This window comes from Puntigrus tetrazona, unplaced genomic scaffold (genome assembly GCF_018831695.1).
Source record: "Puntigrus tetrazona isolate hp1 unplaced genomic scaffold, ASM1883169v1 S000000472, whole genome shotgun sequence".
Taxonomy (NCBI): Eukaryota; Metazoa; Chordata; class Actinopteri; order Cypriniformes; family Cyprinidae; genus Puntigrus; species Puntigrus tetrazona.
The window spans coordinates 822,828-844,858 of NW_025048114.1; the positions used below are offsets into that span (position 1 = coordinate 822,828).

Sequence of the window (22,031 nt, forward strand, 5' to 3'; positions counted from 1 at the left end):
AATTAAGCACACGGTTGGCATTTACTCCAGAGACAGCAGCATTATGCCGCAGCCAGCGCCAAACACATAATTGCATATGCAGTCACGGCTTGTTGTTTTCCCCGAGGCTCGATTAAACGTGCCGATTAACAGGCAGCTATTCACACTTGACACATGGAAACGGCTCACCATTCATTAAAGCAAAACCATCCCGATCTCAACAGTCATCGTGCGTGAAAGCGCCGCGCCGTTGACAGCTTCATCAAGTTTTCTTGTCGTCATAAATGGCTTTTTCCATCATTACTTTTACTCTCTCTGACCCTTAAGGCACATTCACAGTTGCGTTGCTCGGTGGATTTTCTCAGGCAAAATTTAGCCGTTTCGACCGCAAATGGGATTTGCGTTTGAGGATGTACGATTTCCATATGCAGATTTTGGCTGCGCAATTTTATTATTGTCGTATTTGTACTCCCCACGCTTTTACATACAGCTCTGATGAATACACACGACCTGTCAGATATATCTGTGGATGTCTCTGAAGGCGCTCATTGGGAGGACGTCTATGTGCCTCGGTCGTACAGTTTTAATGGTTTGTCAAAAGGCTCACGGAAATCACAGCGACAGTCATCGCGGCACGATTCCAGACGCGCTCGTGTGTCCCTGCGTGCCTTTAACACTTGAATAGCACATGTGGACAGAGATTGATGGCTGGCCTTGAGAGCACAGAGAGCTGCGTGAGTCACGGGCGACATGTCAAACTGCATTAGCAGCGGCCAAACACTGACTCACAGCTGACTTCCTGCTCTCCTGCCAGGAGCCCGGCCAATAATCAGGAGCGAGCGGCACACGAGTGTGAAGTCATCACACCGCTGTCACTGTCAGCACGGCCTGTTGACTATTAATTGTCAGAAATTGTCACCGAGAGTACGTGAATTTAACAGATCCAACAGACTTTGTTTTGTTCTTAGAGCGTCGCTCGAACTTTTTGCAAATAATCACCTGCCTTAAATGTAACGTAAAAGCTCCGTTCGTCTTCGGAACACAATTTAAGATATTTTTGATGAAAACTGGGAGGCGTGTGACTGTCCCGTTGACTGTGAAGTGCCATCAGTGGATCAATCGTGATGTTATGAAGCTTTTTGAACAGAAAAAAATGTATTTAACAATTCGTCGTTTTATAGATCACCAGCTTAACGCACATTACGTACGCAATGGAAAGCCACGTTAAGTGCATCCTTGCATTGGGTGTAACGCGGAACCGCTTAAATAATGTGCGTTCATTGGACAAATCGATGAAAAAAGTCGTAATTTTTGTGTATTTCTGTGCAAAAAGCATTCTCGTGGCTTCATAACACTAAAGTTGAACCACTTCCCAGTTTTCCACGAAAATATCTTCAATTGTGTTCTGAAGACCAACGAAGCTACTACAGGTTTGGAAGGACATAAGAGAAATTGGAGTGCGTGAACCCAAAGGTTTTACCTTTTTAAGTTCAACTTTCAATTCTTAGCAGATAATTACTTTAAAAAAAGCCAAAAATCAGGCAATATATTTGTCTACCACTACCATAGCATCGCACCTTGCCTAAATCAAGCGTGACAGAGGCCATGTATTGTTCCTCTCAACTCCAGCATAGATACAATTTACATTTTGAAGAGAAAACATATTTTGGTATGCATTATAACTGAACCTCTAGCAACATAGCATTGGTGATCATTGGTTATTGGGCATTTTTAATTGATCTGCACAGGCTGGTAAGTTTTTCTGTTTGGCTTTTATTCTGACAGCATTGAGAACACTGAGCATCCATCATCTGTCTCCACTAGTTTAAGATCCGTGTTTAAAGTGTACCTATTATGCCATTTTTAAGGCTCCTAATATTGTTTGGGAGTCTCCTACAACATTAACATTTACATGCATGCGAAGAGAAAATACGTTTTTGTTTTCTCAAAATATGTGTTTAATATCATGTCATTTTCCAGAGGTGAGACTAGTGTCAATTTCGCCAATGAAGACGATGACGAAAAATATTAGTTAATGGACTTTTTTTCCTCCTGTGGCCAATGCTGCGTTCCCGTGAAAGTCCACTGGAACGGCAGTCAAACCCGTGACTTCTCACCCATGAACTCGAACTCGCAGTTTCGAGCTCTGATGTCACATAGTCCGCGAAACAACAGTAATAACGTTACGTTAACTACCACTCAGGCAGTTTGGCGTGAATTGCCTGGAAGGCTACAAAGTCATCAGACGTGGTTTAAAGTCCTGACTTACAAGCTCAAAAACATGCCTGGAATGCAGCATAAGATGATAAAGACTATGACAAAATTTATGCACGTCTTCGTCAACAAGACGAAATGGCACTAAAATGTTTTAAGGACTAACGTTACCGGACATACAAAATACATCCTAAAGGCTAAGTTAACTTTCTTGTCTTTCAAAATACATAGGGTGAGTTGACGTAACATTTTTACCATGAGTCACAATTTGTTGTTGATTCACTTAAAGTTTGTGAAGGCGCAAGAGGTCTATTGTGTCGAGTACCTCAAGAAAATACTGTCAATGATGGCTTAAGTGAACGTAAACAGGTGAATACTTATTGCGTGCCTTTCCTCTTAAAGAGACAGCATTCTTAACATTCTGTATCTTTAAGTGAGTTTAACTTGTATCTCTAGCCAAAAAGTTTTATTGACATTTTATTCCAGTTTTTAAAAATTCAGTCATTGATTCAAATTATCATGAGCTTAATTGATTTGTTCCAAAGAAAATACAATAAATGACTATTTCTGTTTGAAGGCTACCCACAAAATAGCTACCTAAATAAATGCTGGTAACTGTAGTTTGACTAAAAGTGGACAAAAACGGAACGACTTTTCCTTGATTAAAGACTCAAACTACTTAAATGCGACTAAAACCATTAAGCATTTCAGTCTAAGACCAAGACAAAAATGCCTGCCAAAATTAACATGTGTCCTCATTCAGCACCTTCAGCGTACGACAGACTAATTTAAAGTAAAGTGTTTTACGTTTGAAATATGGATGTTTTTTTACAGCAAATAAACGCAGGGGTAAATGCATTTATCTACCCGTGCACTGCGAAAAATTAAACCCCTGTCGTGGCACTTCATTCTGAATAAGGCGGGCGGAGTTATGAGGTTTGACTGACAGTTTGAAGATCCAATGGAAGGTTCAATCAAAAGCTCTTTTGAATGCTTTCCATTGGTTATATATTTGTAAAACCCACAAACAGACATATCGATCACCAAAAGCACTGATTTAAAACAATAAACGAAATAATAACAAAAAGAGATGGAAGGTTTTTGATCATTTTCCACATCACATTAATTGGGAAACACTGATCTAAAGAATACATTAATTTTACATATTAATGTTATGTAGTCTTTTCATTTATTTAATTAAATTAGTTTATTTTTAATCTGCTAAACATTGTGTAAAATAAATATAAATTTCAGCAATTAAAGGAATTTTGCATGACCAGAATGAATTTGCTTATGCTTATGAGATGTCCGTCTCCACCTCAGCATCGCATTACCATTCTTGTGTGTGTGTGTGTGTGTGTGTGTGTGTGTGTGTGTGTGTTGACTCACTTGTCCTCCACCCCAGTCGCTCCCAGCAGCTCCAGGTCTTTCTCGATGTAGTTGAAGACCTCAACCAGCCGTTCCTCTCTCTGCTGTAGAGCCGTTCTGGCTTCATGGAGCCGCCGGTCCACTTCCTGATACTCATCTGCACTGAAGTGTCTGCAGGCCACCACTAACGTCCGCAAACCCTTCTACGAAAGCGAGACGGGACAAACACGTGAGGAAGAAAGTCAAACTAGTCCACTTTACCGATTAGCGCACAAATGAAAGATCAATTCTACATAAAATACAGCAATACAAAAGTTGACGTTAAGAAGAACGGACAGTGAACTGCTGGCCAAGAAGCTGCTTAAAAGCCACAGTCTTGAGCTGCACTTCCATAATTGACTTAATGCTTTTAAGCGCAGACATAGAGAGCATTGAGCGTATGGAGGAGCATTTCAATGTTGCTGTTGTGTCTAAAACATCCCATGAGTCTCAATATGATCCCTTGAGAACTGCCGGGAGCGTGTGTGTGTGTGTGTGTGTGAGAAAGAGAGAGTCTGAAGATGCTCTCATGGGTTTCAGCAAAGCTGATAATGAGGACAGCAAACGGAGCTAATTAACTGCAGTGCTCTCATCAACATCATTTGAATTAGAAAAGCTGAACTCGAACCAGACCTTGACATTTCAACTAGAGTTTTAGACGTCTGAAGAAAAAGTTTAGTGGCTACTCGCTCATCAATGCTTGCGAGAAGTTGCTCTGGCATTTTGAGGTCATCGAATTTCTGTGTTTTCGCATCTGTACATGCATTTTGATCGGAAAGAACGATGAACAAATAAATAAATACAACTTTCGCACCGTGCAAGGACCTTTAGAGTAAATCTGTCCAAACCATAATAGGATAGCTGCTAACTTTTCCCAAGTATCCAGATGTAAAAAGTTGGCTTAATTTACTGGGTACAAATTAAGACAAATATCAAGCATTAGAACATTACACTAGCTAAACATTAATACGATATACACATTATTACCAAATACTGGATCATTTTAACAATGATCGGTCATGATTATGCAAAAGGCAATTAATTCTTCCAGTTTCACAGTATTAAAATCTCTCTGGCCAATCGGTGATCAGCAGGGTCTACACCTCACATTTTGGTAACAGTACATTTTGTTTGGAACCTCAACCCGAGGTGCGATGCAGTGGAAGAATGCCAATATAAGCACCACTAGCAAGCAAGCATGGCGGCGTGACGTAATGAGCTCACCAGAGCAAACTCATCCACGTGGACTCGGGTTTTATCGATCTCGCCGCTCGTGGTGTAGGGCAGGATGGCCGACTCGGCTCCTTTCGTGAACAGCACCTTTTCACCTAACGAGAGACAGAATGCCATTAGAGGACCCCTCGGTCATAAACAGCGCATATGCGATCGGAGGCACATGCCTGAGGGCTTCCGCAGAATCACGCTCATCCTTCTGCGGTTTGCGTCGAACTCCAGGACGTGGAGGAGTTTGTACCTGCGGGGCGGAAAGACAGCTGTCAAACAGACTCCGAAGGATAAAACAGCTTTACGAATATGGTTCACATTTATAAGAAAAGCGTGACGTACTTCTCTGCTTTTCCAAATGTTTTAATCTCCATGTTTTCTCCGTGGCTTCCTATAAACGTGACGCCCATCCTGCAAACAAACAAAAAGATCATTTAAAGGTATGGTTCACCGAGAAAAGTGTTGGTTGCAGACAGGTTATATTTAGCACAGCTGTAGTGGCGGGTGACCGGGCTGAGCTCTCACCTCTTGGTGGCTTCCACTAGTGCTTTCTCGTCAGGAGAAGAGGCGTAATACTCCATCTGAGGAGAGAAGCCGTTGGCGTGTGAGAACGGGTCTCCCGGCCCATCCGTTTGATCATAGCTGATCTGCACCGTGTGACAAAGTGAGACGGCTTTCAGGAACAACTCCTCCTCCCTGTTCTGAAAGGTGTTCAAACACAATAATGCCGTCACACTTTGATTTAAAACTGCAATATTTACTGCAATGTTTATCATGCGTCACAAAAACAGGCCTATTTTATTTAAAGCTTCACGTAAAAGAAAAAACATTGCAATTTAATAATTAAATATCAACATAATTTAGCACAAAATAGTGTTATTTTAGCATCATAGAGATACAATTCTATTTTTATATTTTAAAAGCTTTTAGTTATTATTCATTTTATTGTGTTTTTGTCATTTTTAGCACGCCTTATTTAGATACGCTAGTATCCAATTGAAAACTTACAAATGCCTAGGCAAATGGCTGTAGTAGTTGTTTTTTTTATATACTTTTTTAAAAAATATGTTTATCTTTATTTCATGATGTAACTTAAAAGATACTCATTTAATATAAGCCCAAGCACAGTGTGTGAAAATTGCACCAATAGTCGGTGCTAAATATTCAAAAATCTGTGTAAATATGGTATAACTGTATGATAAATAAAGCTGAAGACTGGTATGCCTTCTTTTTGGTGGATGCGCTCTAAAATGTCTTGGCTACATTTTACAAAATCTACCAAATCAACCATTTTCACCAGCTTCCTAAACGGCCTAATGTTACAAAAATGCATACATTCATATATTGTGTGTATATATAAGTATGTGTGAAAATTGCTTGTGCAATAAGTTTTTGCCAAAACCTTCAATCTCTCCAAATAAGATAATCATACATCTGTATACATTTCTACATATATGTATACATTCCTAGGCCATATTTCCATTAAATTTGATGGATATCAACGAGAAATGCTTCGGACAAAAACTATTAAAAGAATTTGAATGAATACAATCGTTTAACAAATACAGGCCAGTGTGTTAATGGGTGCGCCTATATCTTGTGACCATTTGATCCGAAATTCATGCAAACTAAAACGCATGAAACTTAATTTTCAATGCAAGAGGGAAGTTTTGTCAATTTCTGTATTCAACACTGCTACCAGTGAAAAGCCATGGTTCTCTGTACCAAAGCAAAACACAAAAAGATGGTAATAAAAACAAAAAAAAAACACTATTTGTTAATAAAGTTAAACAAAAATAAAAAGTACTACAATCAAGGCCATTCTTTACTATTAAAATTGTGTTTTTAAACAGTAGTAGTCTATCACATACATTATTCCAAATAATAGTAATATATTTGTGGCGCAATGTCTAAACCAAACTTTTACTTTAATGGGTTTCTGTGAATTCATTCAGGATTTATGATGAACCTTTACCAAACAAGGCACCGATCCGTCCGGAGAGTCTTCCGTCATTCCTTCAGGAACAAGCTTGCCGTTGATCTCCTGGTATTTGATACCGTTGATAGAACACTCCCTAAACTGCATCTCGTTCTCGGTGAGGGTTCCCGTCTTGTCTGTGAAAACATACTCCACCTGCGGCCGCAAAATTAGCATAGATTCACTCATCAGCGTTACAACTGGGGAAACGGTTTTAAAATCACACACACCTGTCCCAGCTCCTCGTTGAGGTCCGACGTGTTGACTTGAGCCTTCTGGTCGCTCTCCTCGTGGTACAGATCCAAGTCCCAGCCGATGAAAAAAGAGCCCAGAAACTTCTGCATCTCAACGGTCACGTACAGCGAGATGGGGATGATGAAGTTGTACAAGACCAGGAAAGCCAGGAAGTCGGAAATAAACTTCAAAATCTGCAAGAAAAAAAAATAACCCAGCGCTCTCGAACGAATCTTGCTTGGAGCCACACGGTGTGACTTTATAGTTACCTGACTGCTGTTTCTCTCCTGATCGGTCTTCTGATTGTAAAATGGCTCGTCCCACTTGTTCTCCGCCTGCCAGGCGTACTTCAAAATGGTGCTGAGGATGGCTTCAAACAGCAGGATGCCCAAGTAGATGATGAGGAAGGTGTTCATGGATCTGCGCGAGAGACGAGAGACACGATGTGGTGAAATGAGAAGGAAACGGTGGAAATGGAAGTGACGAAACGCGTACTTCTCTACGGCTGAGCGTTTCTGGGATTTGCACTTGTAGTTCAGAGCCATCTTGGACTCCATGCCCGTGTACACAGCCACACCTGCGTGACACAACACTAGTCAAGCCATCGCCACATTCTGATCAACCATGACAAACTTTTTTTGAGGATTAAAGAGCAGACGTAAGTTGCGAAACAAGTTAATATGTAAAATAAGTGAATTGAATTCATGTTGAGAAGAAAGTTCTAAGCTGGATGGTGTGAAAACAGTCGTACCAAATATTTCTTTGGTGTTTTTTAATCTTGCTCCTCGAAGCAGGAGGTTCTCTGGTCCTAAAGGTCTAAAGAAATGAGGAATAAATAAACAACACAAATAAAGTTAAACATAAAGGGACCGGTTTAATTCCAAAACGGCGAAGATGAGAGCAGAAAAACCTGTTAAAACATCGTAGCGACCAGCGCAGACTCCCAAGAGCAACACGATAAACGTTTTTTCTTGCCGTTAAATAATTGTGCAAATACCAATATTTTAATGAATTGGGTTACACACAGTAAATATTTTGAAAATATGTACATGTATTTACTTTCAAAATGGTGCTGACGGGCTTCAAAAAGCAAAAGGCTTAAGTAAACAAATCATTCATATACAATATATATATATATATATATATATATATATATATATATATATATATATATATATACCTCGATATATATATTTTATACTATAAAGACACTTTTCCATAAATATATGCATGAATGTTTTTGATGTGTCATAATAAATACACACACATTATGTAAACAAACCTTCTAATTGTTCAACAGGACTAATTATATATATTATATATTACCTGACTATCTCCTCTCCATGTTGGGTGACTGTTATTCTCCCGACAAACCTGAGAAGCGAGAGCACGCTGCGTCAGGACATACAGGACTGATAACAGCATTGAATGGGCTGTGGTTGAGCTGGATCTGATCCTGTGCGGTACCTGTATAAGTCTGCCTCGGGCTGCTGGCACTCCACCACCGCCTGCAGAGACTCCAGCCGCGACACCGACTGAGACACCGCCGTCTCGGGCGCCGCGTAGTGCGTCTATCAGCAGAGACAACACACCTCGCTCCTTACTTAACAGCACAGTAATTATCGTGTAGACAGCAGCCACGTGTTCAATCATTTTTACTGAGATATCTCATATTAGCCAGACACAGTATTTGCGAAGTGACGCTGCTGAAATGCAGTCAGCGGTGAAACAGAACTCATTTCACTCAGAGAGGTGTGCGCAAGTTCTTTTTGCTGCTTTATAGGCCTTGAATGATAAAAAAAAACACTCGTATGGGTCAACATGGCCATCTTTGCAAGTATCCTCATGAATTGTCAGTTAAGTTTTAAATGAAAGTAAACAGCTGAGAAAGAAAACGCATGTAACAGTATATTGGATCTGTGCAGCAATTAAAGTGATAGTAGTCTAATATTCCTGCATGTAGCATTTCTAATTTACAATATTGCTTTTATGGTTCGTTTCTTATTCTATAACTGTTAGTATTAGTTTTTTGTAAAATTTATGTATGAAATATATGGTACAAAAACATCATAACTTATTTAAAACAAAACAAACTACAAATATATTGTGATATATATTATTACCACGAAATAAAATGACTCGTATTGTGATTTCGGTCATGTCGCCCATCCCTAATCATAAAATGACCGTTTCCAATCATTTTTATTTAAACAGTCAGACATTAAAATGAAACCTTAATAAATAATGTTTTCATTTTTTTCAGTTTTTACAAGTATTTTCTTACATTTCCCAGCTTCTCTATCACACGATTTGGACAGCTTTTCCTGACATACAGAACACCTTTCTGACAACTCGGTATTTATATACTCGGTATCAAAGCGTGGCTAATCCAGACATTACTCAGCATTTCTCGAGGTAATTCACTCTGTGGGATTGCTTCTCGTTCGTCACAAGCTCAGGGAGAAAAAAAAAAAAAAAAAAAAAGTGACGGCAGAGCTTAGAGCAGGGCCGGTTTGACAAAACCAGTGACAAAAAAAACCCACTCAGAGTTTAGTTTCAGAAGCCTTCAGCTGGGTCACTGCTGAAAGTAACAGCTTTGGCGGCTCGCATTCAGCAAGCTCTCGAGAGAAGTTCAGCGAGATGCTATTGTTTATGAGCAGAAAGCACAGACCTTCAGGTTAGTCTCTCCGTCCAGGCTGGCGGTGGTGATGTGGCACGTCCCCTCGGCCCGATCCGATGATAAAAGCACCAGATCTGCAGGAAACGTCTCATCTTTGGCTACTCTCACAATATCTCCTACCTAGGAGAACAAGACGGCAGGAACGTCAACCCACGTGACAAGACGAGGATGCTTTTAGAGCTAAAACGGCTCATCCTAAAGACACTGTATTTATTGCAGAGACTTCCCGGATATGGAAGTCTTTCTACATTATTTGAAAGCATCTGTTGTTGTCGGTCTGGCACGGATAGCGACGGGACTCACTCTGATATTCTTGGATCGGGTTTGGACCAGACTGCCGCTGCGCACGACAAACACAGGCGCTCCGTTCACTTCGTTGTCAGCTTTGTGCCGCAGCCAGTCTTCATATCCCTGTATTTGTGAGCGGGATTAGGACAAACAATCGGTTATCCTGCGATCGAAGCGGCGCTGCGCTGCGCACACGTCACGATACTTGAACACTCACCTGCTTGATGGCAGTTACTGTGATGACAAAAAACAAGGGAAGTCCACTAGTTATAGGGGAAGTGGGCGTGTCTATCATTAACTGGAAGGAGGAGAGAAGATCTGGTTAGAAACAGAGCAGACCTGGAGTCATAAACTGCCTTTATTCTACAGACATATATATTGTCTTTGAACAATATATATATATATTTTTTACTCTGTTGTTAACCCTTATGTCGTGTTGAACCCGTAAGACCTTTATTCTTCTTCAGAACACAAATTAAGATGTTTTTTTGAACATCCACAGACAACAACGTTATTAACAAAGCCAGCATCCACTCAGGGTGATTAAATCATGGGGTATCTTTCATTTTAGGGTGAACTGTCCCTTTAAAAGGCGCGGTCACATGTACTGCATATTTTCCCAGGAATCAATTTTCAATAGTAATCCATGTTGATCATAATATAATTTGTTATTACATGATTCAGATGGACTACACATCACCAGTAACACGTGGACTACGTTGTTTGTTGTTGTGTTGCACTATAACTTGTTTGTAGTGAACATAAACCGCTTCCAACGCTGACTGAACCTGCATGACTTTTCAAGCCAAGGTTTACGGAGCTCAAATATATTTACAAAATAAGATCCACGAATGCCTAAGCTAATTTACTTTGCCAGAAGGTTGACGTACCGGCAAACAGCAACTCATGACAACTCAGTCTCATTCTCTAAATGTTACGGATGTGAATTAGATTGAGAGTTTGTGAACTCGCAAAATGTGAACTAATGGTCATTACGAAGCGATATTCCTGTCAGGTTCAATTTTCGGCATCCCTAGCATGCATTTTGATAGGAAATGATGCCAAATATGAATTTTTTTTTTAAAATAAGACCCATTCACACCAAGAACGAGAACTATAAAGATAACAATATTAACATCCTCACCAGTGAACAATATCGTCTGTGTACTCCAAGCATACGTGCGTCTGCCGCTTTAAATTCTTGAGCTCATCATAATCGGAGCTTATGGAGTCATTCCAATGATATTGTTTCCCTGTGCCTTTATCGTTAGCGCTGTGGACTTTGCTATTCTTTAATATCGAGAACGATTTTAGGAACTGTATCTTTAGCCCACATATCCTTTTTTACAACCGATTTTGAGACCGATTTCCTTCTCGAGGTACAAGCTCTGCCGTGCCGTCTGACAGTCCGGACTCACCTGAACCAAGAAGATAATGAGAAAATAAAAATTGGCGATCCTCCTAAACTGCTCAAACAAATTCTTGGGGATGAAGTTCCATATGGTGTACTGCGAAGAGAAAACAAAACAACGTGGAGGATTTTACTGCCAAATTCTCAGCGGCAGCGGGGAAACACGTGAACTTCTCGCATTGAAGCTTTCAGGAGAATCCGCTCTTACCTTGGAGGAAATGATCCTGTTGTCTGCAAACCTCTGAGGAATATAATGGCCATGCTGTGGGAACTTGTTTGCTATGTAAACGGTGCGAGTGTCACTCTGATGGGGAGGGTCGAAGCCCTAGAAAAGAAACGACAAGCGCCGTTTAATATTTCACCTACGGCTATATATAATATCACACTAGCTGTTGGCGAAACAGTGACAGAATCCTAAAGCTTATGGAAAGCAGTCCTCTGAAGAAGCCGAGAGCCTGATGGGAAGGCATGACACTCTGCCAAAGTCATTATTAATTCAGTTAGTGTGCAGCAAACAATTCATTACGGGAGGCACTTTCACAGAGCATGAGAGCTAAATCACTTAATATCGAACTCCTATTGCATTCTTACTTTTTGGTCTGCGTGCCAGAGTGTGTGTGATAATCAGAAGCCATATTCGCACAAATATTTTTAAACGGGGCTTGGCGATATGGCCCAAAATTTATACCAGTAACGCACTGCACATTAGTCGATCTTGTTAATTATCATGACACATTTCTAATCTTTATTTCAAGTTTAAAGGGTTAGTTCACCCCCAAAAAATGTACGTTTTGCGTTATTACTTTGACCGACGTGAAGGTGAATAATTAAACAGAACTTTCATTTTTAGGTGAACTATTAACTAAGGCATATTTTTGCTCCTAAGTGAAAGTTGTGGGGAAAAAAAGGTTCAGATTTATTAATTTATTAATGTCGAGGTTTTATTAAAATTAACCATTGGTATTCCATAGAGGTATACATCTAGATCATGATAATAATCACAAACCCCACACATTTAGTCCCGCTGTAGCATGCTAAAAATATACCTATGGTTTCTAGATATTAATATGAAAAACAATAGGCTAATCGTAGTATAAATGCACAAACTGCCATTTAAATGGTCTTTAAATAACTATGGCAGTTTTGTTGAGCTTTTGTCTCATAAACATTATATAGAGCATTTATTGAATTTTCATGGAGAAATTATCGTATCATTTTAAGGTGACAAATACTTTCCTGATATGAAAGAAAAAAACTGTTTTATCTGACTGTATGCTGGTTCTCGGAGAAGACTCACTGCTCAACTTAATAAAAAAAACAATTTTACCATAATAATCACAAGCATGCATGAAGACTAGGCTATTTTCTGTCTCGACTGGAGTTCAGTACTTGGCTTTAGATGTTTAGATGTCTCCATCTACAGACAGGCTCTTTAATTCACCATAATTGTTTACGTTATCAATAGTGTTATGACGCTTGATACATAAAAAAACAATAAAACTAATTAATTAAACAGCTGACCTTTAGGAATTCATGGCAAGCTTGATGTTTACCTAACTTTAAGAGGATATTTAAGATGATTTAATAACAGGAATACAAAGTTTCGACTTTAGAAGATCTACAAATCCAATCATTTTGATAGAAACGCACACAACGGAGCGTCACATGACATGAGGGCTCAAGTTAGTCACAGTGTTGACCAACAGGAAGACACTTTTAAAAGTGACTTCAGTGTGATTTATACTACATGCATCACTGAACTACCGACAAACTGAAAAAGCGCCCATTTAAAATGAACATTTAAACGTTAGAAAGAAAACCAACTGGCAGTTCATTTCATTCCTGAGAATCCTTCGAAAATCCAGTCCCAGATTCCTGGTGTGGAATTTCCTCACACTTGGCACGTAATGGCTTTGGTTTGTGGAACATGTGACGGCTCTTTGCATAGACAAACTCTCAGTCGACCCAGCGCTTTATGCAAATGTTTCTGCAGAAATCTCTCCAACTCTGAACCTCGAGTCTCTGACAGATGCGTCTTGACCAGGGGAAGCTGAGAAGTCTCCTTCCTGTGTGTTACACGGCCACGTCACCCCACTGGCAACACATGCGTTCAATTACAGTCGGAATCTTTTGACTAAACCCTTGCGCGTTTCCATCCCATTTCCCCTCTGCACTTTCCAAGAGTAAGGCGCTGGAACTCGTTCTGTGTGCCAACATGAACATCTTGTACCGCTTTTTCAAAAGCGATTCCACTATGAATGCTTTTAAAGAATAGAGTACTATTGCTGTTGACTACTGAAATTAAAACATTAACGGTTCATTATAAAACATTCACATTTACGCAAAAGCTTGGCACTAACTCTGAGGAACATAATGGCCATACTTAATTGATTTTAAACTAAACGTGGCCAAATGAAGGAGTTTGATTAATTTTGGTGGCCTGAAACGGTTCAGCAAAGCAAACTTTCCTGACAACTTTTAGTGGGACTTACTGTTAAACAACTTCAAGCTGCCATTGGTCCATGATAACTATATAATCACCAGTCATTTGTCATTTTTTGTGTTATTGACCAAATAATGCACAGCTCATATGAAGTAGTGACAGATCTGTAATCAGGAATCTAGATGAGTAAAACAAACCATGTGATGACTTCTCAATTGACAAAAATCACAACAAAAACGAAATATCAGCTTTACCACAAAATTCTTGACAGGCTTAAACTACGTTTTTAAATTAAATCTTCTACTAAACCAAAATGAAGATGAACAGACACTACTTGTACGACTGTAGCAGATTTAAAGACTTATTTTAGTATATATTGACGCTAAGTACAGCAAACAGAGATGTATAGGTAAAAAGGAAAAGGGGGATATCTGACGCAGTTGTGAGCTAATAGCATTTTTGTGCTAATAACCCACATTATAGAGATAATGAAACACAGGCGGTAATAACTCAGCACAACAGCAGAACAAGGCGGCTAATCAAGCGTACCAAATTAATTGGAGAACGAGCGATGCCGTATCTCTTCCAGGAGCTGATTCTTACACGGAAAAGCTTGTAAATATCCGCTAAGGTGACCAAAGCGGGGCGCCGAACAAACCTGAGGCCCTTTGCTGCTCCGTGGCTAAATTTACTCTTAATTCGGAGTTATTTAACAAAGGCAGTTTGAGAGGGCGCTCGTCTGCTCTGTGTATTACGTAACAGTCTGTGACTTTCACTGTGAAGAATGAGTCTGCCGCTGCGCTAAAGCACCTTTAATTAAACATTCATTTGGGAAGCGGCACCTAATGAGACGAGCGGTCAGGAAGGCCATCACTGACTCACAGCTACTTCCTTATCCTTGAGTGACCCGTCTAAAAGCCCAAATGAGCGCCTACACATCAGCGTCTCGCACATTCACCGCAGCCTTTTTATTGTGAAACGTCCGGCCAATTCGGACCAAGCAAAAAGGATCCATTAGAAACTACTGGATGTTCGAAAGACGACGGATGCATTTTGATGACATTCGACATATTAAAAATGTTAGGTCTCGATTTTAAAGTCCAATTGCAGAAGCCCCGAGACGAAAAAACCTGCTTTGGGTGGATCTAGCTGCTGTGGTGCCTCAGGGCTCAGCTCTCAGACCACTTCTCTTTTCTGTCTAACTGGCATCGGTAGTCTCTCATTCAGAAACATTTCATATCACTGCTACGCTGGTGACACTCCACCTCCCTGATGATCTGATGAGAATTATTTCTATTTTCCTCATTTATAAAAGAGTCCGCTAAACGACTCAACGTAAAAATGGATCACGTAGGCTATTGCCAGAATAAATGTCGTTCTCTAGATCACTAGACTCTCGTGACAAATTGCAAACGGCCAAGTAAACACGTCTCAACAAAAACACTCAAGTCTATGGACAGGCGATTGCAAATTTAAAGTTGCTCGTTGAAGTCCCCATTCCCAAAAGCAATCACTTTCTTGGCTGTTATTGTTGAGAACGAGCCGTTTTCTTTGCTAATGTAGAGTTGAGAGCACAGCATCTTATTCAATCTTTCATGTGGAATGGCTTTGGAGACGGAAAACATTTTGTATTTGCCAAATGCCATTTTATTTCTACACTGACAAGACCAAAATTTCTACAGTCAGTCAATTAATCGTCTAAGTGAAATTAAATTGCACTTGGTACTAGTTGTGATACCGCAGCAAAAATGACAAGCTACAGAGAACACACCTTTGTCTAAACTTAAATATTAACAGGCATTAAATTAAACATTGACCGTAAGTAAACACTCTTGTTCATGTAATTACTCAAGCAAACAAAGAGTATTGTCATTTGGCTGATATAATGGACATAATAAACAGCAGGAAGCACTTACTTAAGAGACCTAGGTTTCTAGACCAATGTTTCACATTTATTGTAAAATACACGGTTCGAAAGCTCAATGAGTCACTGACTCTATTTCGTCATTGGCAGTGATTTGTTGGAGTGGGCACCTCTGAAAGAGTTATTCTAGCTGTTAAGTTGAGTCATTACGTTGTTATTAAAGGGGCTATGAACCGCCTTTTTTATTTTATAGTGTTCTCTGAGATCCACTTACGTGACTTTAACATTAAAAACACCATAATTCTGAAGTAGAAGATCGTTTTGGTGATGGGGGTTTAAACATTACAGGAAAGAGCTTGACAAAGCAATAGTGACCAACAATAAAAACACTGTTACTTGTGAGTTTCAGGTAAAACGTAACATATCCAAAATAGCTGATGCAGCATTGTCTTTTAGTTTTAATCTCTTTTTGCAAAACCTCTGTCTTGTTTAAAAACTAATCTGCTGTAAAATTATTAATTGAAACTTACAGACATGATTAATCACTTTTAAATCACTGAATGGTTTAGCTCCTCAGTACTTAAGCAAGGTCTTATTAAATTATAATCCTCCACAAAACTCTGGCTGTTCGATAATACCTACAATATCAAAAATCGACTGCAGGCGGCAAATCCTTTTCCTATTTAGTGCTCAAACTGTGGGCGATCTACCTAACACTGTTCGGGAGGCAGACACGCTCTGTCAGTTTAAATCTCTTTAACCTGGCTTACGCATAACACACCGATACGCTTCTATTATTCAAATCCGGATTGTTAGGCTGCATTAAACACATCAGTCGGAAACGGGAATACTACACATAACACACATGTACTTGTTATATCATAAAAGGAACGACATCTACACTAATCTGTTTCTTTCTTATTCGGTTTTTCGGTTCATATTCAGATCGGATGGTGGATTAGCACCAAAAGATGATAAGCCCTGTGGACACACACACACACACACACACACACACACACACACACACACACACACAATAAGTCCTTTACACAATCCGACATGGCTGCGTTTAAAATTCAACTAGAAATTAAGTGCTGTTCGTCCGGTCAGAGGAGAACTGGCCCCAACTGAGCCTGGTTTCTCCCGAGGGTATTTTTCTTCTCCATTCTGTCAATGATGGACTTTTGGTTCCGTGCTGCCTCTGGCTTACTTAGTTAAAGACACTTCATTTCTAAAGATTATCGTCAATTTGATTACACAGACCGCCTCTGCATTTAATAAAAAATTAAGCTTTAATCTTGTCATTATACATTACTATCACTCTATTCTCCTATTAGATACTGTTCAGTGCATCTGTATTGTTAAAAGAGCTATATAAGTGATTGATGACTTTTAACTTTATTATAACATTTTTCCCAATAAAGAAGAAATGGAATGGAATGCAGTGCAAAGACTGTTATCCTCTTGTTGTCCTCAGAGCATCTTTATTTTTTGATTCTCTCGTCATTTACCTAGAACATAGGCAAATAGAAAGAGGAGTTGATCTTACCCTGCAGAGGCGGTTTTTCATTGCACTTTGCTGTCACAAGTGTGACAAATTCAAAATTAGTCATTTTGACAGCTTGACTTCTGTTTTTAGACTTACAAGAATATCGTGAGTTCTGAAACGTACAGGATGCTTTTATCATACAGGGACTTCTTTCATGTCAACAGAACTGGGTAGTATCTGATCACATGTAATCTGGACTACATAATGCAGATTACATAGATACATTTTCCAAAAATTAAGCAGCCTACACGCAATTAGATTAAATTACATTTTAAAATACTTTTTTTTTAATGGATTACATTATTACAGACCATTAACACAATAGTAATAATTTCTCATTAATCAGCTACTTACGAACATTTTATTTGTAATATCACTCAGTTATTTTATAACATATTACTATGGAAGGTGTTTGTCTATCAAAAGCATTAGAACGCACAAATTGACACTAACTTTCTTTTTTCTTTGATCCGATATAATTTTATTTGAATGTACCCTGAAATAAAAAATAAAAAAATAATAATATTATATATATATATATATATATATATATATATATATATATATATATATATATATATATATATATATATATATATATATTTTTTATTTTTTTAAAGCCTAGTTTCAATTCTAACATTTGTTAGTGGTCATAAAATACATTAATGTAATTAAGGTTTAATACAGTTATTTCCTTACTCTTAGTATTTTTGTGAAAAACAAGAAAAAGTCAAAAGGTACCTAAAATGTGTAGATTATGTTACCATGTCTTTTTGTCATGTAATTTATAATCAGTAATGGATTACAACCAAGTAATTCACCAAAGGAAAATGTATTGCTTCAAGTCCCTCGTTACTTTCCATACTATTAAGTTGCAATGCGCAGACCCAATATTTTGACAAAGAGCACATGTCCCGCCTGTTATCATTTACATACCTACTTTGCTTGCGCTGAAGCCTCACCAGACTCGGACCGAGAAGAAGTGCATTTGACCAATCACTCTATGCATGTGCATTACCGCTATTAATAAAAGATAATACTGGCCACGTGTGCTTAAAATGTGACGCTCGCTGGAGTAAATACTACATTAAAATGCATGAAAGATTTAAACGCACCGACAGAATCTGAGCTGTGCGCCTGTGAGCTGGAAGCAGCTGGTACGGACTTGTGTAAGACGACGTTGGCAGCAGAAAAGCAAACAGAGCGCAGATCACATTAGGCTTTAGTGCTCTGCCCCGACTCTAAGCCCTGCCATAACAAGACACTTCCCATGACTCACTGAAACACGAAGAAACATAAGTAGCCTTGTGCAAATTAGGCTGAAGGATGAAGGAAGGCATAAAACACTCGGAGAGAAGATCACGTTAAGGGAAACGTCTTCAGCTCTCTTTAAGTTCTGTAACGTGTCCGTTCGATGCAATAAAACAACAGCTAGGTTATTTTCCAGCACCGCTCGTGCAAAAAACTCACCGCAGCGATGCTGCAAAGGAGCCCGCTTCAAACGCTTAACATCCTGGCCTCTAGATACGACGGTTCGTCCCACTTACACCGTCTTTAGAGCTCAAGATCGTCTACCTGCCGTTATTCATCATCTCGAAGAATCGATCCGCGGACAAGCGAAACTGAAACTGGAGACTCATGAATATGAATCTGCAAGCGATGTAGGCGTGCGAAAGTGTCAGGGCACCAAAAAAAATATTGAAGAGATAGTTCACGCACGAAAAAATGAATGCGGATGAGGTGGTCTCCATCAGAATTGGAGAAAAGTAGCAGTGCGTCACTTGCTCACCAATTGATGCTTTGCGGTAAATGGGTGCCGTCATAACGAGAGTCCAGGTGGCTGATGGGAAAAAATAAATAAACACAATAATCCACATCACTCCAGTCCATCAACTGTGAAGCCAAAAGCTGTGTGTGTGTAAGAAACCAATCATAAAGAAGTTAAAGTAGGAGTATATAACGCTTCCTTCAGTGAAAAAGCACCAGCAAAGAGTTGGAAATTGATTTTTTTTTGGCTATATTTTGGCCAAACGCGATGTATGAAGTTAAAACGCTTGATGGATTCAATGGATTTGGCTTCACAAGACGGACTGGAGTGGTGTGGATTAGTGTGATGTTTTTAATCGGCTGTTTGGGCCGACGGCACCCATCGGCGAACAAGGGATGTAATGCTTCGCCAACAATTTGGTTGTGAGACGCGCAAACGATGCGTAAAAGTCAGGGGAAACCGAATCCACGATGCCGGTGGCGAAAAGTGATCAACAACTGAACAATTACAAAACTAGCGAATGAGGGAAGTCCTGAAAACTTTAAACGCAACACTGCCGTTTCAGCTTAGCAGGAACAATCCACTGTTACTACATACACCAGTTACAGTCACGCAGACAGCAACGAGCAAAACACGAAGAAAAAGAAAAAAGGTGGTTGTGCCCCACCGCTATTTCCATCACCGACAGTGAGACTAGACCAAAACACACTTCCTGTGACGTGAAGCCGACAAACAAACACGATAAGATGCGTCTGGCAGGCTGTACCTAGTCTTCGGACGGTTTCTGTAAATTAGTAAGCCGGCTGAGAAGTGTGGAGACCACGAAAATAAGGAAATAAACGCGCCGCGACTATAAATCATATTCAGATAATTATCATTTGAGGAAAGAGTACCGAAAAAGTGAACGCATAGATGCATTTTCTCGGTTATTTAAAAAAAAATATTTAGCACAGAGCGCAGGTACAGTACAGATGTTTAATTAATTAATAATAATAATAATAAAAAAGTTAAATAAAAAAATATATATATATATATTTTTTTTACTTTATAAAAGCATTTTATTGCTATTTATTGCATTTTATCTATAACTAACAGTACAGATGTTTAATATAAATATATATATATATATACATATACATATACACACACACATATACATTTTTTTTTTTACTTTTTTTTTTTTACTTAAGAACATTTTATTGCTGTATGTTCATAAATACTAATCAACAAGAAATAAAAAAAATAAATTAACCACAAAAGAGTACCGGCGCCCAACGCTTGCTAGAATACATTTTAAGATGCATTTTACCACAAAGTTATATTAGACAAACAGTTTTTAATTCGCAAATCTCATCACATGACAGACGAGCAACGGAGGAGTTCACTTCAGGGGAATATACCGCACGTTTTAGACGCGTTTATGTTTATGTTCGTTCAAAGAAAGCGCGTGAAGTCAACAAGTCGGCCTGAACGGATTACAGTCTGCGAGGCGAGTCACTCTCCAACTTTTCACAGCATTCAAGCGACGCGACGCGTGACATTTGCTGCCGAGAATCAACAAACAACAACAACAACAACAACAACAACAACAACATCCGGCAATCACGCGGAGCTGCGCGCGAGCTTCCCTCCGAAACAGTTTACAGACAAAACCGTTAAATGACTTCGCCGCTCGCGCGCTCGCATCCGTCCTGCTACAGGAAATAAAGCACGCGAAATGTCACAACACCTCTCTCGACTCGCGACTCGGGCTTCATTCAATACGCTGTTACTCGCTTCTCGAAGCCAGACATCGCGCGCTAGCTCAATAACGAGACCAAAGCAACTGCGTGGCGATAAAAAAAGAGTTTAAACGTTACCAGCTGCTGTCGGATCCAGCGAATCATCCTGTCTGGAGCTAGCGCGGTGAGCTAAGCCCGCTCCTCCGACACGAACCCCCGCGGCATCAATGGAAGCGCTTCCCCTGGCGCGTCGTCCTCTCCGCATTACAGAGCGAGCGAGCGAGCGCCGAGACGCCGGCCCATCGCGATACTCGAAGCCGACGCGGCGAAGCGCAGACGCGGACACGGACTCGCAGCGACTGCGCTCGACGGGGACGGCTTCCGACCGACTGACAACAGCCCGGAAGTGACGTCACCCAACCGCCCCCCTCCGCGCGCGCGCGCACGGAAGTCTCGGCGTCGCACGTGCAAGGTTTTGCGTTTCGGCGGGTTCGCGCGAAAAATCGTCGAAAAATCTGAACAAAACGGATGAAGTTTACGTCTCGTTCTTACGCTCCCTGTTGATTTTTTTTCTTCTGTGAAACGCAAATAAGATAAACGCAGACGCAAACAAACATGTTATTTAAAATGTCTTGAATATTTAAATCGTAAAAATATAATATAAATATATGCACTTTATTCGAACCAATTTTTGAGTGTACATTTTAAGGATAAAAAGTTCTAGCTCTTCCAAAAAAAGGAATGAATTATTTGGTGAATTATTCCTCTAAAGAGTGTTTTGGTAGTTTTTAAATAAAGTCAATAGAATAGACTTTCTATAAAAACAATGCATTTATATTATTGGCCTTAATCATCCCTGAAATGAGGCAGATAGAAGCAGTGCTGTGAAATATAATATTACATAATTACTTAACCCTAACAAGTAGATAATATTTTTTAAACGGCTTTGTTTATAGGCTTCACCACTACATAAAACTAGAGGGCAGCACAGCAATGATCATAAATGGTGTTTTGTGATTGCACAGAGACTGCTAAATTATAAATGAAAAGCAAAGTCCGTCTGCAACTGCATTGCCCGTGTCTTGTGATGTTTAAATGGCAATATTAATGACCACATCTGCTTTTTCACATGTAACCTGCCAGAATCGGGGTAAACTCTACTTATTCTGCCTAAACTAAGTGGCTTCTGAAGTGCGGTGCTAAATAAAAGAAATTATGATTGTGAAACAACATGACAAGAATTTGCAGGTCAACGTCCTGTTCAAAAGTTT

At 39.6% G+C, this 22,031-nt stretch overlaps 1 protein-coding gene across 7 annotated transcripts in view; it reads right to left on the reverse strand.

Moving 5' to 3' along the window:
- atp11b (ATPase phospholipid transporting 11B (putative)) overlaps positions 1–21,173 on the reverse strand; it is a 39,501-nt gene extending 18,328 nt beyond the window's left edge. For 6 of the 7 annotated variants that reach the window (XM_043231972.1, XM_043231971.1, XM_043231968.1 and 3 more), the window contains exons 1-18: positions 20,899–21,173; positions 11,624–11,740; positions 11,423–11,512; positions 10,222–10,302; positions 10,020–10,127; positions 9,708–9,836; positions 8,504–8,607; positions 8,363–8,410; positions 7,788–7,852; positions 7,532–7,613; positions 7,306–7,456; positions 7,033–7,230; positions 6,800–6,958; positions 5,350–5,525; positions 5,167–5,235; positions 5,001–5,074; positions 4,825–4,928; positions 3,583–3,764 (exon numbers count right to left, since the gene is read on the reverse strand). In XM_043231972.1, coding sequence (XP_043087907.1) covers positions 3,583–3,764; positions 4,825–4,928; positions 5,001–5,074; positions 5,167–5,235; positions 5,350–5,525; positions 6,800–6,958; positions 7,033–7,230; positions 7,306–7,456; positions 7,532–7,613; positions 7,788–7,852; positions 8,363–8,410; positions 8,504–8,607; positions 9,708–9,836; positions 10,020–10,127; positions 10,222–10,302; positions 11,423–11,512; positions 11,624–11,740; positions 20,899–20,925 — 1,964 coding nt within the window. In that variant the 5' untranslated portion in view covers positions 20,926–21,173. The remainder of the gene's footprint in view (positions 1–3,582; positions 3,765–4,824; positions 4,929–5,000; positions 5,075–5,166; positions 5,236–5,349; positions 5,526–6,799; positions 6,959–7,032; positions 7,231–7,305; positions 7,457–7,531; positions 7,614–7,787; positions 7,853–8,362; positions 8,411–8,503; positions 8,608–9,707; positions 9,837–10,019; positions 10,128–10,221; positions 10,303–11,422; positions 11,513–11,623; positions 11,741–20,898) is intronic. The other variant, XM_043231975.1, reaches the window with a different exon arrangement.
- Between the last annotated feature and the right edge of the window lie 858 nt (positions 21,174–22,031).